This window comes from Myxine glutinosa, chromosome 2 (assembly GCF_964187855.1).
Source record: "Myxine glutinosa chromosome 2, kmMyxGlut1.1, whole genome shotgun sequence".
Classification (NCBI taxonomy): domain Eukaryota; kingdom Metazoa; phylum Chordata; class Myxini; order Myxiniformes; family Myxinidae; genus Myxine; species Myxine glutinosa.
In genome coordinates, this window is record NC_136262.1 from 118,570,063 (window position 1) to 118,589,214 (window position 19,152).

At 47.7% G+C, this 19,152-nt stretch overlaps 1 protein-coding gene across 6 annotated transcripts in view; it reads right to left on the reverse strand.

The window, feature by feature from the left end:
* The window catches only part of LOC137417460 (kinesin-like protein KIF1A), a 158,085-nt gene that overhangs the window by 102,318 nt on the left and 36,615 nt on the right, over positions 1–19,152 (reverse strand). For 5 of the 6 annotated variants that reach the window (XR_013622347.1, XM_078771545.1, XM_078771542.1 and 2 more), the window contains exons 14-18: positions 16,140–16,219; positions 15,397–15,472; positions 13,065–13,144; positions 12,619–12,740; positions 12,378–12,461 (exon numbers count right to left, since the gene is read on the reverse strand). Coding sequence is in view for 5 of the 6 variants with exons in the window: in XM_078771545.1 (XP_078627671.1) it covers positions 12,378–12,461; positions 12,619–12,740; positions 13,065–13,144; positions 15,397–15,472; positions 16,140–16,219 (442 nt within the window). In the remaining variant the exon portion in view is untranslated. The remainder of the gene's footprint in view (positions 1–12,377; positions 12,462–12,618; positions 12,741–13,064; positions 13,145–15,396; positions 15,473–16,139; positions 16,220–19,152) is intronic. The other variant, XM_078771546.1, reaches the window with a different exon arrangement.

Below are 19,152 nucleotides of genomic sequence, written 5' to 3' on the forward strand. Positions count from 1 at the left end.
GAGATTTTAGGAAGAGAGTGGTGAGGGGAGAGTTCAGGAGGGGAGGGGAGAGTTTAGGAGGGGAGTGGTGAGGGGAGAGTTTAGGAGGAGAGTGGTGAGGGGAGAGTTCAGGAGGGGAGGGGCAAAGGGGGAGATTTGAAAGGGAGGGGTGATGGGGGAGTTTAGGAGGGGGGGGGGTGAGTTTGGATTTTAGAAAGTGTTGGACGATTAATGAAAAATGAACATTTATTGCAAAACGAGTTTCTTGTGATTTTCAACTCAGAGATCCGTTTGAAAACGTTGGAGGAGGGGTGGAATGCAGGTTAGTTTAGGCCTGAGGGAATGTAGAAAGGAAGAATTGTGAGAGATTGAATTTTTTTTTGAAATTAAGAGATTTGGTGAGCAAATCGAAGACAACCTTTTAAAGAAAAAGAAGAAAAGTGTGTTGTAATATACAACAGAATACAACACTGAATGGGAAAGTTTAAACATTTTAAAACTAAACTGTGAAAACTATCTGGGGAAATTCCTTAAATGAGGGCATGAAGGATTCCTAAGGGGGATTAAGGATTCCAGCACAGGTTCAGAAGCAGGAACAGAAGAATAGGAGATTGACAGCCAGGAGGGCAGAGAACGAAGGAACGGGGAGGTGTATAAGCAGTTGTGATAGTACTGGAGGAGGGGCCTCATTTTTTAATTCTTCGTTAGTATTTTTTTTGAAGGTTCGGTGAAAGTGGATCAGAGGAAGAAGGAGAAAGTTGAAGGAGTATGGTGAAAACTAGAATTAGAAAGGTGTCGGATGGAGAGGATCGAATAATGAAGGAAGGAGAGAAAGAAAAAAAACAACAGGTGGAGCGAAACACGTGGTCACAATCGGTGGAGAGGAAGCCACTGGGAAAGAAGGAAATTAGGATATATATATATTGTTGTGGATATGAGAATGGTGTTTTTTTTTGTTGTTGTGTAAATTGTTGTAAAAATATCGCCCTCCTTGCTCCAGTTATGTATAATGGTCAAAGTGCGTCCCGTAATTCGTTCATAAGCACTCACGTTAGCCAATCATAGATTTCCCCCCTTGTTGACAGTTATTTCCTTATTCTGTGTATTAGGCTAAGGATTTGTCTTCCATTAATTTGACACTCCATTGCACTGCATTAAATAAAGTAGATCCCTCCGACATGGCATCTTCCAAGTGCCAGGTTTAGCCACTTTGCTGCATTTCATCTGCCGTCCACTTTGCTGCATTTCATCTGCCGTCCACTTTGCTGCAATTGCCAACTGCATTTGGGCGGTTTTCTTCATTCACCATTGCTGCCCTTTGGCTGGGGCTAGCTCGAATCGCCCCAAAACCACCATTGGCCACGAGGCAAGGTCGGGGAAGAAGGGCGTGTCTCCACCTCGTCATAGAGGGGAGGAGTGAACCAGCCCTTGCCGACCAACCCAGAACGAGGGGTTGGCTTTAGAGGGCGGAGAGAGAACGTTTGGGGGAGGTTTGCAAAAGGGTCAAGGGTGGGGCTTATATAACCCGAGGAAGACGCCCCCAGAAGAGTCGAGGAGGGAGGAGATCAGAACACAGACAAGCCTGAAGAGAGTCCTGGAGTTTGTGAGAGAGGGAGAGAGAACCCGTCATGCCAGACCCCCCACCAGCAGCGTTGGCTCCACCAAGCAGCTCCGACCCGTTACCCCGCGCACACGACAGGATCGGTGGCATCGGCGGCCGTCGAGGTCCAGCCCGACGTCCCATGCGGGATCAAGCTCCAGCCAGCTCCGTGCCTTCCTCCCCCTCCAGCCACCCACCTCCTTCCAGCCAATCCACTCTGCAATTCCCCGTGTGAGTCCGTCTTTGTTTGTTCTGTCCAGGGTATTAATTAAGCCTGTTTAGATAAGCTAGCAAATTTCACTGTCACCTTTCCTCTTCTGTATTTTATTTTATTATCCTTCCTTCTCCTTGGTTTCTTTGATTGTGTAAATAGTAGGAATAAATTTAGTAGCATTTCCAACCTTTTTGCTTTGGTGTTCTTCTTCTTCACATCCTTCGCTTTAGTCTTTTCCCCATTGAATATCTGTGGCGCAATTCGGCCAACGTTCAGGAATCGGGTTAGTCGGGGTAACTGTTCGGGCGTGGCAGCCATCCGCTCGGCAAACAACATTCTCGCCGCGGTCCCGTAACAATTGGTGTCGGGAGCGAGATTGGACCCGAAGCGCGCTTAACGCGCTCAAAATTACGAGCGGCCGAAATTTGTTTTGTTTTAGAAAAACCCGAACTTTGAAATCGCGCCATGGCTAGTCAAGGCGATCGGATGCAGGTGGGTGAGCTAGAAGAGGGGTTAGGGGTAACCCAGGACCACAGGGAGGAAATGGAGGAGGTGGTTGAGGAGGTGTCAGGCGCGCAAAATGGCGCCCTCGCGCACGTGGGTGTAGCGGCACCAAATTTAGCTGCGCCCGTGGTTGCAGAGGCACAAAATAGCGGCGCTGCGGCAGCCGAGTCCGTGGCACTGGGCAAATTGGACCTCTTCATGGCGCAAATCAGGGCATGCTTCGTGGTGCAAAGTAAGGAAATAGATGAAAAGATGGATAAATCAAGGGCGGAAAGCAGAGAAATGGGACAAATGATGGAAAGGAATAGTGAGCGATTGGAGGGCCAAATGGGAGCAATGAGGGACGAAGCGAGGGGTACCAGTGCCCAAATTGGGAAGATAGACAGCAAATTTGAGGGGTTAGACAATAAATTTGAGGGGTTAGACAATAAATTTGAGGGGTTAGACAATAAATTTGAGGGGTTAGACAACGGGATAAAAGAGGTGAAGAATGGGTTAACGGGGCTAGAAGATAAGATGGAAGGCAAATTGCGGGAGATAGGGGAGCAATCCGCCCGGGAAATCAAACAAATGGGGAACCAGATAGAGGAGGTGAAAATCGGGTTAGAAGGTAAATTGGATGCTCAGAGGGATGAATTGGGACAGATGAGGGCGGCATCTACAAAAGAGATGGAGGAGATGGGGGGGGAGATACGACGAGGTGTAAGCGAGGAGGTCTCGGGGGTACGCGAGGAGGTAAAGCGAGGTGAGAAGCGTATGGAGAAAGAGGTGAGGAATAATACGGCTAGGTTACAGGGGGGCATAGAGGGTCTGATGCAGGAGGTGGAACAGCTGACGGTGGGACAGACGGAGCTAGTGGAGCAGGTACAAAGGAACACTGCGGTACTAGGAGGGTTAAAGGCGACACAAAAAGAACTAAAAGACGACTTGATAGCGACGAAGAGGGAATGTCAGATGGTACGTAAGGGACTGACAACGAGGTTGGACGAGGTGACAGAAGTAATGGAGACAAAGGACCGGGAGGTGAGGACGCACATAGAAACGGTCAAGGTAGCGTTAGAGGACGAAATCGAGGAGATGCACTGGGAAATAAAAGAGGTGAAGCAAAAGTTAGAGGAAGTGGAAGAGGGGGTGAGTGAAATTAAGAAGAGACGGAGGGAAACTAAGAGGAAGATAAAGGAGGAGGTGATGGAATATGTACAAGGTCGGTGCTCAAATCATGATGGTGTGCTTGCTAACCAAATAAAGAGTTTGCAGGTGGCGAAGGAGGTGCGGAGACGAGGTGCCAAGGTGAGTGGCGATATATTCGGAAATGTATATGATGTGAGGGAAGCTTCAGTCGGCTTGGGGGTTGATTTGGATCCGGGTGTTCGTGAGAGGCCATTGGTGAAGTGTGCGACAGGTACGGAGTGCGAAGGAGGAGGTCTGCGAGAATGTCCGACTCTGGGGTGTGTGAGGAAAAAGTGCACGCCGAGGAGTGAGTGTGCTGTCGAGAGTGAGTTGGTCGTAGCGCGTGTGCGAGGGGGCACATGGAAGCGCGGGATGGTGAGTGTTACGGAGGGTGTAACGGGAGAGAGTGCGCAAGAGGATGCGCGAGAAAGGTGTGTAACGGACGGGTGCATGAGGAAAGAGTGCGCTGTCAAGAGTAAGGGAGAATGCGCACCTGTGGTGAGTGTTACAGAGGGTGTAACGGGAGAGTGTGCGCAAGGGGATGCGCGAGAAAGGTGTGTAATGGACGGGTGCATGAGGAAAGAGTGCGCTGTCAAGAGTGGTGGTGAAAGTGGTAAGAGTGACACGGAGCGTGAGTTGGTTGTGGCAGGTGAGAGGATGTACACCTGGAATGGAAGGATGCACACCTGGAATGGTAGAGCGCGTATGGGAATGCACACTGGAATTGGTAGTGAGGCACGTGATTGGCTGTGCAAGTGAGAACACACCTGTGGTTGTCACAGAGGAGGTGACCGAGGAGGGGGCGCAAAGAGGTGTGTTGGTGAGGTGTGCGAACGACGAGTGTGTGCAAAGGTGTGCGGTGGTCAGGTGTGTGACAAAGTCTGTAAGCGGGATGAGTGTACCTGGGTGTGTCAGGGAAGGTGCAATGACAAAGAGCATGGAGACGGCTGGATGTATGAGCAAGGAACGGGCTGCGTGGTGTGAGCATGCAAGTGGAGCATCGACGGTAACCGGGTTAGCGGTTAGAGCGACGTATAGCCGAATCGGGCCCTCGGTGCGCGCCGGGCAGCTTTGTGTGCCGCGGGGAGCCGCGGCGGTTTCGAAAGAACCGCCGTGCGGGATCCACACCGGGCCGCGCTTTGCACGGCCGCGTCCGTGCTCCATTAGGCGGAGCGGACAGCCCGATAGGAAGGGTCGTCATGGCGACCCCTTTTTGTTGAGGCGTTCCGGCAGGTCGAGATCGGGCCATTGGACGGCTCCGTGCTGAGGTGGTGCGTGGGCTCTCGGCCCGGGTAAGCGTCCTTCCCTGCACCGAGTGCTGGACGCATCCAGCCGCTGGCACCAAGCAACCCGCATTCATTGCTCGGCTTTACAAAAGCCGAGCTTTGGAAATGAATTGGCGCACCGAGAAGCTCAAGTGAGTGGACGTGTGATGAGAATAGTGTTTTGGACCCGAAATTAGAAAAACAAAATTTGATGGTTGGTAAAGGATTGGCAGATTGATTGGTAATGGTAGCGTGATTGGCAGATGATTGGCAAATTTTTAATTGGCTGGAATTTAGTGTGCAAAATTGGTAGTGAGAGATACCCGATGTGGTGGGATGGCAACTCTGCCATCTCTCACAACGGGGGCAAAGGAGCACTAGAGTTATGGGGTTGGCAGTGCAAACTAGCCCGGGAGGGTTAGGATAATGATAGGGATCTAGAGAAGATGACCTTAGGTAACGGTAAGGTTAGGTAGTGACAATGATACCTGTAGAGGGGACGCAGGTAGATTAGTTTGGATGATAATGACGTGGTATGTGCTTAGTTTAAAGGGAAGACGGGGAGCACTAAGTTAGCAGGGCAACAGGTAGATTAGATGATGCCGTGTGAGTGTTGGAGGTGTATTCAGAAGTGTATTGTGAAAAGTGTGTGAGGAACAGGTGTGATTGCACAGGTGTGCAACTGAACAGGTGTATGGAGCAGTGTATGAGTGAGTGATAATGATGTGAGTTGTGTTGACCGAATGGTCCAGGAAGGAAGGAGGGTGCAGGTGGCACCAGGTGTGATTGCACAGGTGTGCAATGACAGGTGTATGGAGAATGGTTGTGTGGAAGACATGGAGTGTGGGATATATGGAGTATTGGAATGGATGGTCGTGGAGTGAGTATGGTGGAAACTGTGGAGTGGAGTGGATGGTGCGAAGGTGTGGATGGGGGAAAGGAGGATGGACCCCATCACGAATACCCGGGGAGGGTAGTGTAAGAGTTAGGTAGAGGGTACAGGTAAATTGTGGTTGGATATTGGCATCTGTGGTGCGTGGTGGAAGAATGATGGTTGAATGGGTGCATTAGTGTTGTGGAAATGGCTGGGCGTGTAGCCTGTTAGTGTGTGTAGTTGGTTGGGCACTCCACCACTGTGAGGATGTCGGCCAGGTGAGGCCGCAGGTGGGCTCTGGGAGCCGGTAGTTGTTGTGGATGGGGCCCGAGGATCCGGAGGACGGACCCGGGTAGCCCAGTGCCAGAGGGCACCGAGGGGTGACAGAGCCAGGAGGGGCCTTCCCCAGTTAGATAGGTTAGGGTGAGGAGCTAGGTAAGCTCGGGTGGCAACTACAGTGGTGGAGGTGTGCAGGTGGGTAGACCTGCTGGGAGAGCTACACGACTCAGCCCGGAAATTGTGCAAGGGCACAGGGAGTTGTATCGGGTGAGTGAGACCCCAAATTGAGGAAGCACCACAGTTTGGTCAATGGGAATTTTGGTTCTTAAAACCGCAAAGAGTAAGATGGCCAATGATTTGGCAGGGAAAGACCCCGGGTAGTGTAAAGTGTGTTAAAGTCATTTAGAAGGTAGTTAGGATTGAAATCTCCTCGCACCATCTGCATCCACTCACCTGAGGTGACAGGACTCCACACTATGCCAGGTTGTTTTGTTATTTTTATTGTGTAGATGTTTGGATTGTGAGACGCATCATGACGTGGGTGTGACATTGTGCTGTGTTCCATCTCTTCCTCCTTATGAGGATTGATGATGAATTGGGTGATGGCAAATTTTGGTTAGAGGGATTGTGGTGACGAATTTGGTGTAGAAGAGATATGGGGAGACGTGACAGTAGTGACGAATTTGTAAATGTGTAGATTTTGTAAATATGGGGTAAGGGCAAGGGTAGAGTTAGGTGACAGGGGGGGGTGACGTACGGTAGGGACGAGCTTTTCTCCGCTCCGTCTCCATACGCACCTCGCCTTGCATTGCCTGTATTGAAGTGTACCCTTGTGACCTTACCCCTCGCTCATCTGTCTTTTCCCCCCTTTGTCTCCCACATGAGGACCTGTGCGCCACTGGGCGCCGAGGGGAGCTTGCGGGAGTCCGCCATTGTGCGCCCGGAACTCCCAGAACCAGCTGTCTGCATCGATGCACCACATTATGGACCACATGTCTGTGGCTGAGCACCACTTATGGACCCCATGGGTTGGGGCATGGCCCCTCTGCTGGAACCGGCCATGAAGGCCCGAGATCTTGCTGGCGGACCTTGGTCACAGGGCACCGATGCCCCACAGGTGAACCACATGTAGTTGGCCCTGTGGGCCATAAATAAATAAAAACGGACACGTTTGGTGCATTTTATTTTAGGACAAATAGGCCGCCAGCAAAGAAGATGACAACCACAGGAAAATAACATGGCCAGCAGAGGGAGCCGAAGAGGAAGACCAGCACCAGGGTTTGTTGTTTTTATTTTTTAATGAACAGTGATGACTGTGCACCGATTGGTGCCTGAGGGTGCTTTGGTGCGTTTTTGGGTGCTTTCATGGTGCATCGATGCAGGGCAGACTGTCTCCCCCCCAAAAGAACAATCACAGGTCCTTGGTTAGTATTGTAAATAAAAGCAGAGTCATTGTAAATAATGCGCCCCCACCGTAAATGTATAGTTTGAAGACAATTCCGCAATTCGGTTAGCTGTGGGCGTGAGTCTGTTAGGTAGGGTGCAATGGAGCAGCGGGACATATTTATTTATGTTTTAAAACTGTCACACTCAGGGTCAGGTTAAATGTAGAGGGAACTACACCTACGTGCCACACTAAAAGTCAAGGTAAGAGGCCCGGGCCGTGCCTAAGAGGAGGAGGGTGCAGTGTTGTGGATATGAGAATGGTGTTTTTTTTTGTTGTTGTGTAAATTGTTGTAAAAATATCGCCCTCCTTACTCCAGTTATGTATAAAGGTCAAAGTGCGTCCCGTAATTAGTTCATAAGCACTCACGTTAGCCAATCATAGATTTCCCCCCTTGTTGACAGTTATTTCCTTATTCTGTGTATTAGGCTAAGGATTTGTCTTCCATTAATTTGACACTCCATTGCACTGCATTAAATAAAGTAGATCCCTCCGACATGGCATCTTCCAAGTGCCAGGTTTAGCCACTTTGCTGCATTTCATCTGCCGTCCACTTTGCTGCATTTCATCTGCCGTCCACTTTGCTGCTATTGCCAACTGCATTTGGGCGGTTTTCTTCATTCACCATTGCTGCCCTTTGGCTGGGGCTAGCTCGAATCGCCCCAAAACCACCATTGGCCACGAGGCAAGGTCGGGGAAGAAGGGCGTGTCTCCACCTCGTCATAGAGGGGAGGAGTGAACCAGCCCTTGCCGACCAACCCAGAACGAGGGGTTGGCTTTAGAGGGCGGAGAGAGAACGTTTGGGGGAGGTTCGCAAAAGGGTCAAGGGTGGGGCTTATATAACCCGAGGAAGACGCCCCCAGAAGAGTCGAGGAGGGAGGAGATCAGAACACAGACGAGCCTGAAGAGAGTCCTGGAGTTTGTGAGAGAGGGAGAGAGAAACCGTCACGCCAGACCCCCCACCAGCAGCGTTGGCTACACCAAGCAGCTCCGACCCGTTACCCCGCGCACACGACAGGATCGGTGGCATCGGCAGCCGTCGAGGTCCAGCCCGACATCCCATGCGGGATCAAGCTCCAGCCAGCTCCGTGCCTTCCTCCCCCTCCAGCCACCCACCTCCTTCCAGCCAATCCACTCTGCAATTCCCCGTGTGAGTCCGTCTTTGTTTGTTCTGTCCAGGGTATTAATTAAGCCTGTTTAGATAAGCTAGCAAATTTCACTGTGTCACCTTTCCTCTTCTGTATTTTATTTTATTATCCTTCCTTCTCCTTGGTTTCTTTGATTGTGTAAATAGTAGGAATAAATTTAGTAGCATTTCCAACCTTTTTGCTTTGGTGTTCTTCTTCTTCACATCCTTCGCTTTAGTCTTTTCCCCATTGAATATCTGTGGCGCGATTCGGCCAACGTTCAGGAATCGGGTTAGTCGGGGTAACTGTTCGGGCACGGCGGCCATCCGCTCGGCAAACAACATCCTCGCTGCGGTCCCGTAACAATATATTTATTTATTTTTTATTTTTTATATATAAATTTTTTTTTTTTTTTTAAATGGGAAGTATGGAAATGGGTCTGAAAAGACAGACAAAGGAAAAAGCAATGCAGTGAGAGAACGAAAGCTAATAGACAACAAAAGGCCGCCGAGGAGACAGGAAAGCCTCGAGGTTTATTATACATGAGTCGATGCCACAAACAATAGACAGGTATCAAGTCGGATGATGTAGGGAAATGTGTACTGTCCTTGTGTTAAAGTACATTTCATGTTGTAGATATTCTCTACAAATATTCACTGAACAGTCACCGTACTAATTATTCATTTATCATTTATAAATCTTGCCTTCTCTATCGCTTTGGGCCTTGATGGGATTACTCGGCATTGGACTTTCAACACGCCATTGGCTCCTTTCATCTATTCGACGTTGTTATTTTATCTCGCCACTCACAGACTGTTGCTACAGCTGCACATTACACCGTCATGGCTTTCAGTGACTATGAATCCTCATTATTTTTTTATTTTTTTTGTATACAGAGTCGAGGCTCGTGAAAGAGCTAACATTTATCAAACAAACAAACAAAGTATATAAAAAGGGGAGCGGTCGACAAGATGGGGAGAGAAGGGGAGGAAGCACACAAACACAACATTTGAGAGCAGGGACATCGGGAGATGTTTTTGGAGGGAGAGGGCCTGGGGGGAGGCAGGATAGGTATAAAACGCAAGACACCAAGGACTTCCAGGAAAGAAGTCAAAAGTCACCTTAAAAAAGTGGATTTGGGGTGAAATTAGCGGGGGAGAAAAGATCAAGGTTTTGGATTGGGGAAGATAAGAGATGGTGGTGAACAGCCGTTTTAAAGACCTGGAGGGGGGAGTGGGATTGAAGAGAGTGAGGGAGTTTGTTCCAGAGGCGGGAGAAAAGAGGAATGAAGGAGTGAAGGTGAACAGAAAGTCTTGATTTTGGCAGTTTAACCATAAGAGGATTGCTTCTGCGACCTGCAGGAATATTTGGTGGACAGAGCCCAGAGAGAGCTGGGGGAGCAAGGCCGGAGAGGAGTCGGTAGAAGACGGAAAGACCACCAACCTGCCTGCGGTGATTAAGTGAAAGGCCCTCGGAGATAGCGTCATCGCGGGAGATTCCAATGATTCTGAACGCTTTGGTTTCAACAGCGTGAAGACGAGCTAGGTGTGAGGCAGGAGCACCAGCCCAGAGGGGAGAGCAGTACTCCATTGAGCTGCGGATGAAAGCCTTCTATGTGGTGAGGAGCTCAGGTGTGCCAAGGAAGGACTTCGCACGACGGAGGATGCCCAGTCGGCGACTGGCTTTGGAGGCCAGCTTGGAAATGTGGTTTGCCCAGGAAAGATCATGGAAGATAGTGAGACCCAAAAGCTTGAGTGACAGAACTTCTTGGAGAGGATTATTCAGAAAGTAGATGGGAGGGTTGTCCAGTCAGTCTTTTTGGAGAGACATCGTAAGAGTGTGAGATTTGTCAGGATTGAAAGACATGTTCCACTTGTTTGCCCAGTCTGTGATTTTGTCCAGGTCTGCAGAGAGTGGGGAGGCTGCAGACTGCCGATCTGAGGGATGAGGAATGGAGCAGCAGAGAGTGGAGTCATCAGCAAAGAGATAGAGAGGATTTTCAAGAGAGTCAGAGAGATCATTGATGAAGACCAGAAAAAGCACAGAGCCCAGAACACTGCCTTGGGGAACTCCAGCCTGAACAGGAAGAGGAGATGAGAGAAACCCATTCAGGGCCACACGTTGACTACGACTAGAGAGGAAGTCCGCCGGCCATGCGTGGAGATTTCCATGGATACCAAAGGAGGAGAGTTTGGTGAGCAGAGCGGGGTGCCAGACCGTATCGATGGCATGTGATATGTCGAGGGAGACAGCTCTAATTTCCTGTTTGGCATTGAGGACCTCCATCCATTGTTGAGACAGCAGAAGCAGCATGTCCAGAGTAGAGTGTCCTGGTCTGAAACCAAATTGATGATCAGAGATCAAGCCATTGGAGAAGAGGAAAGATTTCATATCCGAAGCAATGATGGATTCCATGACTTTGCTGATAATTGGGAGAAGGCTGATTGGTCTGTCGTTGCTAGGATCTGTTTTTGCACCTTTTTTGTGCAAAGCTGTGATGTTGGCTGATTTCCAAACAGATGGCAGTTGACCTTGAGAAAAAGAGAGGGTGAAGAGAACAGAGAGAGGGAGTGAAAGAGCGGAAGAACAGGATTTTAGGACCCGTGGGCTGATGCCGTCAGGTCCAGTTGCAGAATCAGAGTCGAGGGTTGAGAGAAACTTTTCCACCTTGTCAGTAGGGAAAGGACACGGAGTCCAGGAGCAGCTGGGTACGACTGGGTATGGTGGGTACAGAGAGGGATGGGTTTGGGACACAAGATTTAGAGGCAAACACAGAGTTGAGGCATTCAGCTTTTTCATGTGCGGAGTCAGCTGTGTAGCCGTTTAAGGTAAGGGAGGGGATGGAGGGGGAACAAACACCAGAAACAGATTTGACCAGACGCCACCAGGATTTGGAAGAGGGAGACAGATAAGAGAGTTCGGTCTTGAGAACGGAGAGATATTGTTTCCTGGCTCTCCTGAGGGTGGACACACACGTGTTTCGGGCTTTGTGAAAGGAACTCACCCAAGAGGATTGCGACATGACAGCTTCAACGTTAGTTTTCAACATGCATATTAAGAGTCCCCACTGGGGGTGGGGGTTGTCCTAAGGAGTCATATGGAGGCCACTGGAGGAGGAGTTAGCAAAGAAATAAACACAAACCACTCCAACCAACTCCACCTATGCAAATTACTTAAAAGGACATGCATCCCGGTGCGTAATACCGTGCGTCTGCTCGGTGCGTAATACCGTGTAATACCGTGGGTGTGTACCGTGGGTCTGTTTGTATGTGAAAGCGGTCAGGAATCATACAAGTCAGCCTTGTGAATAAAATCCCTCAGCGGTATTGTGGTTAGAACATCCATTCTGAGTCTGGAAGGTTGTGGTTTGACCCCCGACCCTGGTAGATTCATACCAGGGTTTTAGAGGTGAGACTGAGAGCATGGTGAAAGCCCTTGGGTTGGCGTATTGTGGGGGTGGAACGGAGGCGAACAGGGATGGTGGCATGGGGAAAGGGGAATGGATTGTGCACTTAAAATACCCCGGTGACTGCTGAGAGAAGGTGATGCGCCACAAAATGGTGTCGCCGGCACACAGAATGCACCAGGAAGTTACTTCCCCCAAGGTCAACGACTGTGTTTGTGTCACCTTAAAAAGTCCTGTGTGGTCTGGTCTCGGTGTGCGTTTGCATAATTTGTGTGCGAGGGCTCTTCCATGAGCCTTAGACCTTGGAGGAAAGATGTGGAAGATTCTGAGAAATCAACAAACTCCTCAAGGTTGTGTGGATTTACGGTACTCTTTGTGTTGGATAAACAAGTTGTGAGAAAGGTGCTAAAGTAGGACAGGAATCATTGTGCAATGTTCAGGTGCTGAGAGAATGGATGTTTTGGAGAAGGTGAGAGAGGCAGCATGTGAGTGGTGAGTACCCAAGAAGTATCTACCTGAGCGAAGTGAAACTGCCTCCTCGACTTGTCGCCCGTTTACAAACACCTTGGCTCCAGGCATAGCTTCAAGGAACACCTCAACTATAAGAAAGACACAAAAAAACCTTTTAAACCTCAGAACAAAAGGAACATCGCTCACATGGCTCTGATTGGTCCGTAAGGTTTCCAACATGAGAAGGAATACATCTACATCACGTGTTTGATATCTATGCAATGGAAGCATCTATCGCGTAAATACCTCTCCATGTCTCCGCACCTGTCTCTCTGTCCTGTTTGCAATGGAAGCAGCAATGCTGGTCCTGAATGCATTCTCCACTCAACACAATGTCCTGTCTCATCTCAGCTTCCTCCCTGCCCACCCTAAACACACCACAGACAGCACATGCATGGTTCAAAACTGTAACATAAACATGGGAATAACTCACGAGGGTCACACCGACGGTGACACAAATACACGTGACTCGTACTGCCAATCACACAAACCATGTGCTCACAAAGACGTGCACGTCACACAGCGGAAGTCATATAAACACATGAGGCACAAGCGTAGCTCACACATGGCACATGTGTATCTGCAAAACAAATAAAAGTTTAATTTCTCCTTTTCTACTGTCACCGGGTACAGGTACAGACATTCCGAGGCCGAGAGCTGGGATGATACCGAACGGCAATACACAGACGTACCTGGTGATCACATCTTTAATGTAGTACAGGAGACATTCTGACATGAGAGGATCTTCATTGAGGTTGACAAGGTGAGGAGTCTGTAAAGGATCAGCACACCGAGCTAGCTTAGTGTAGCAAACAGTAGGCCAGCAAGCACACACCTGTTTAGCACGATGGTTGTGATCGTCTATGGTGTACTCATTCCGCATCACATGAACTACCAGAACTGGAGAACTCAACTCGATCTTTATTCGTCTTTGGAGACAAAGTCCAAATATCCACATCCTTGTTAAATGGTTGGACCAAGAGGCCTGTGTGGTGTTGGACACCATCACCTCCGTCGTTTCCACAATGCAGACTCCAGACTCTCACTTCCTCTTTAAGGAATTGTTCTTATCCAAAATAACGAATTACCAAAGGTGATGTCCATGTGTGTGGGATGTTAAAAATTCCTTGCTTTTGGATGCGCATGTCAATCCCTGTGAACAATTAAATAATCCGAGGTCAACCCCAATTAGATGCTCGTCAACCAATCAGCCTCATAGGATAGCCATGGAAGTTAACGACTTGGCTACATCACATTAACGGGGCAGAAATCTCTATTAGATGGACCATCACCCAAAGTGACCAATTAATGCGAAACGCACAAAGGGAATCCGATTCCTAACTACCCGAGAACTTTCACTCATGATTTCAGACAAGACTACCAGATCAATGTTTCCTTCAACAGACTTCATGTGCACACAACAACAACAACAACAACAACAACAACAACAGGCATTTTAAGGCCATTTTCCCTCCTAGAGCGGGGGTTAGCCTTGCGGTCCCCTTGACAATCTTCTCCATTTGCCCTATTTTCTGCATCTCTCCTTGTTAACCCCCTTGCCCACATTTCTTCTTCCACCACCTTTAGCCAAGTCTTTCTCAGTCTTCCCCGTCCTCTACTCCCTTCTACATTCATTTCCATCACTCTTCTCAACCAGTCACTTTCATCCTTCCTCAACACATGACCAAACCATCTCAATCTGTTTCTCTCCACAGCATCAATCACAGGCAATATTCCCATCATCTTTCGCAATTCATCATTTGTCTTCCTCTCTCAACGATACCACGCACATCCACCGAACCATTCACATTTCCACCCTTTCCAGCCTTCGTTGCTGCTCTACGTTCATGACCCATGTCTCGCTCCCATAAATCATAACACTCCTCACACATGCAGCATACACCTTTCCCATCAGCTTCATCGACTCCCCTCCTCGACAGCACGCCACTCGGTTCCCGAAACTTCTTCCATGCACATCTCACTCGAGCAACCGTTGTCGAGTCTGATCCACCTTCTCCATTCAGCATGTCTCCGAGGTAGCAAAATGTTTTCACACCTTCCAGCTTCACGCCGTCTCCAAGATCCAACTCAACATTTCCTCCATCTGCAGCTCCCTCTGTGCACACCTTACACTTGAATGTAGCTGCCACACTGGTTAATGACCCTCTCAGACCACTACATTTTTGATGAACCCACCCACTCTGCGCACATTGTACATTGAATGGAGTTCACTCCGACACACTTCCTGCACACAGCACATGGCCACTTCCCAGTTCGTTCCACCTCACCACTCGCCATCACCTTCGTCTTTCTGATATTCACCTTCAGACCTTTTGTCTCCATACATTCCTTCCACTTGTTCATCTTCTCCTTCAGTCCATCCATACTTTCTGCAATCAACACCAGATCATCTGCATACAACAACTCCCACGGTAAACCCTCCTTTATGTTCAGAGCCAGCACCTGCATCACAGCTACAAATAGTAGTGGACTTAGTACCGACCCCTGATGCACTCCCACCTTCACCTCAAACTCACCACTGTTCCCATCCTTCGTCCTTACAGCTGTGCGCGCTCTCTCATACATTGCCATCACTACTCTGATCAACCATTCCTCCACTCCTAACCTCCTCAATGCCCATGTCAATACTTCGCGTGGAATCCTTTTGAATGCTTTCTCCAGATCAACAAACCCAAGAAACAACTTCTTCCTCTTCTCCATGTACTTCTCCTGCAACTGCCTCACAATAAAAAGTGCGTCTGTCGTTCCTCTTCCTGGCATAAATCCAAACTGCATTTCGTCGATCTTCACTTTCTTCCTTATCCTCCTCTCCAACACCCTTTCCAATACCTTCATTCCATGCTCCAATAACTTTATCGCTCGGTACGAGCCACAGTCCAGAGGGTCACCTTTCCCCTTGTATAGAGGGACGAGGGTACTCAGTTCCCAATCCACTGGAATGCGGCCTTCTTTCATGTGCATGACCACCAATAAATTTAAACTAAAATATATCATTCATCACACCTTTTTGGGTGAGAAAACACCAAGGGTTCCACCATCTTCTGTTATGGCAACACCCATCTCAGCCAGCAATGCCTCCCTGAAAGGGCGAGAGAAGATCGCTGGTGACAAACATAGGGGCGATGGGCATGAACACAAGAACACAAACACCAGCACCAGCACGATGTTCAACTTCCTTACCAGATTTCCAGGCCATGGATCGTGTTTAGAAACCTCTCGTTTCTAAACCACCATTTATTATCAACCCCAACAATGAACTCAGACAAGGGTTAACCACACCATGAGGTCCACCTCGTGCTCCGAATATATTTCTAGCATTATGTTTACTCTTCCGCACACCATGATGTGTACCCAGCAGTGCTGAATGCTACGGTGTGTACCTGGCAGGACAAAGTGCCCCCATATTCATGGCAATGAGGATTGCCTCTAAAGGTATGGTGTGTACTAAGCAGGAAGGATTGCCACCAAAGGTGTGGTGTGTACTAAGCAGGAAGGATTGCCTCTAAAGGTCTGGTGTGTACTAAGCAGGAAGGATTGCCACCAAAGGTGTGGTGTGTACGAAGCAGGAAGGATTGCCACCAAAGGTGTGGTGTGTACTAAGCAGGAAGGATTGCCACCAATGGTGTGGTGCATATATGGGTTAGGGTTAGGTGTGTAAACAGTGGCATGATTGTAGTGTGTACACAGCACCACGACTTTGTCATGTATACGGCGGCACGACCATGGTATGTACACGGCGGCCTTACCTGGCAGCACGGATTGCTTCCGTACGCCGCAATTTCTCTTCCCAAGTCTCATTCAACTCAGCAATTATTTTTTCGGACTCCTGCAAAGACAACGCCGTACAACCACATGCAACAAATACATTACCGCATACCACTGCATGTTCCAAATACATTACCGCATACCACTGAATGTTCCGAATACATTACTGCATACCACTGCATGTTCCGAATACATTACCGCATACCACTGCATGTTCCGAATACATTACTGCATACCACTGCATACCACTGCATGTTCCAAATACATTACTGCATACCACTGCATGTTCCAAATACATTACCGCATACCACTGCATACCACTGCATGTTCCGAATACATTACCGCATACCACTGCATGTTCCGAATACATTACTGCATACCACTGCATGTTCCAAATACATTACCGCATACCACTGAATGTTCCGAATACATTACCGCATACCACTGCATGTTCCGAATACATTACCACATACCACTGCATGTTCCGAATACATTACTGCATACCACTGCATGTTCCAAATACATTACTGCATACCACTGCATACCACTGCATGTTCCAAATACATTACCGCATACCACTGCATGTTCCAAATACATTACCGCATACCACTGCATGTTCCGAATACATTACCGCATACCACTGCATGTTCCAAATACATTACTGCATACCACTGCATGTTCCAAATACATTACCGCATACCACTGCATGTTCCGAATACATTACCGCATACCACTGAATGTTCCAAATACATTACTGCATACCACTGCATACCACTGCATGTTCCAAATACATTACTGCATACCACTGCATACCACTGCATGTTCCAAATACATTACCGCATACCACTGCATGTTCCAAATACATTACCGCATACCACTGTATGTTCCAAATACATTACCGCATACCACTGTATGTTCCAAATACATTGCCGCATAGCACTGTATGTTCCAAATACATTACTGCATACCACTGTATGTTCCAAATACATTACCGCATACCACTGTATGTTCCAAATACATTACCGCATACCACTGCATGTTCCAAATACATTACCGCATACCACTGCATGTTCCAAATACATTACCGCATACCACTGTATGTTCCAAATACATTACCGCATACCACTGCATGTTCCAAATACATTACCGCATACCACTGTATGTTCCAAATACATTACCGCATACCACTGTATGTTCCAAATACATTACCGCATACCACTGCATGTTCCAAATACATTACCGCATACCACTGTATGTTCCAAATACCTTACCGAATACCACTGTATGTTCCAAATACATTACCGCATACCACTGCATGTTCCAAATACATTACCGCATACCACTGTATGTTCCAAATACATTACCGCATACCACTGTATGTTCCAAATACATTACCGCATACCACTGTATGTTCCAAATACATTACCGCATACCACTGTATGTACCAAATACATCACCGCATACCACTGCATGTTCCAAATACATTACCACATACCACTGCATGTTCCAAATACATTACCGCATACCACTAAATGTTCCAAATACATTACTGCATGTTCCAAATACATTACTGCATACCACTGCATACCACTGCATGTTCAAAATACATTACCGCATACCACTGCATGTTCCAAATACATTACCACATACCACAGCATGTTCCAAATACATTACCACATACCACTGCATGTTCCAAATACATTACCACACACCACAGAATGTTCCAAATACATTACTGCATGTTCCAAATACATTACTGCATACCACTGTATGTTCCAAATCCATTACCGCATACCACTGCATGTTCCAAATACATTACTGCATGTTCCAAATACATTACTGCATACCACTGCATACCACTGCATGTTCCAAATACATTACCACATACCACTGAATGTTCCGAATACATTACCGCATACCACTGAATGTTCCAAATACATTACTGCATACCACTGCATACCACTGCATGTTCCAAATACATTACCACATACCACTGAATGTTCCAAATACATTACCACATACCACTGAATGTTCCAAATACATTACCGCATACCACTGCATACCACTGCATGTTCCAAATACATTACCGCATACCACTGCATGTTCCAAATACATTACCGCATACCACTGCATGTTCCAAATACATTACCACATACCACTGAATGTTCCAAATACATTACTGCATACCACTGAATGTTCCAAATACATTACCGCATACCACTGCATGTTCCAAATACATTACCACATACCACAGAATGTTCCAAATACATTACTGCATGTTCCAAATACATTACTGCATACCACTGTATGTTCCAAATACATTACCGCATACCACTGCATGTTCCAAATACATTACTGCATGTTCCAAATACATTACCACATACCACTGAATGTTCCGAATACATTACCGCATACCACTGCATGTTCCAAATACATTACTGCATGTTCCAAGTACATTACTGCATACCACTGCATACCACTGCATGTTCCAAATACATTACCACATACCACTGCATGTTCCAAATACATTACCACATACCACTGAATGTTCCAAATACATTACCACATACCACTGAATGTTCCAAATACATTACCGCATACCACTGCATACCACTGCATGTTCCAAATACATTACCGCATGCCACTGCATGTTCCAAATACATTACCGCATACCACTGCATGTTCCAAATACATTACCGCATACCACTGCATGTTCCAAATACATTACCGCATACCACTGCATGTTCCAAATACATTACCACATACCACTGCATGTTCCAAATACATTACCGCATACCACTGCATGTTCCAAATACATTACCGCATGCCACTGCATGTTCCAAATACATTACCGCATACCACTGCATGTTCCAAATACATTACCGCATACCACTGCATGTTCCAAATACATTACCGCATACCACTGCATGTTCCAAATACATTACCGCATACCACTGCATGTTCCAAATACATTACCGCATGCCACTGCATGTT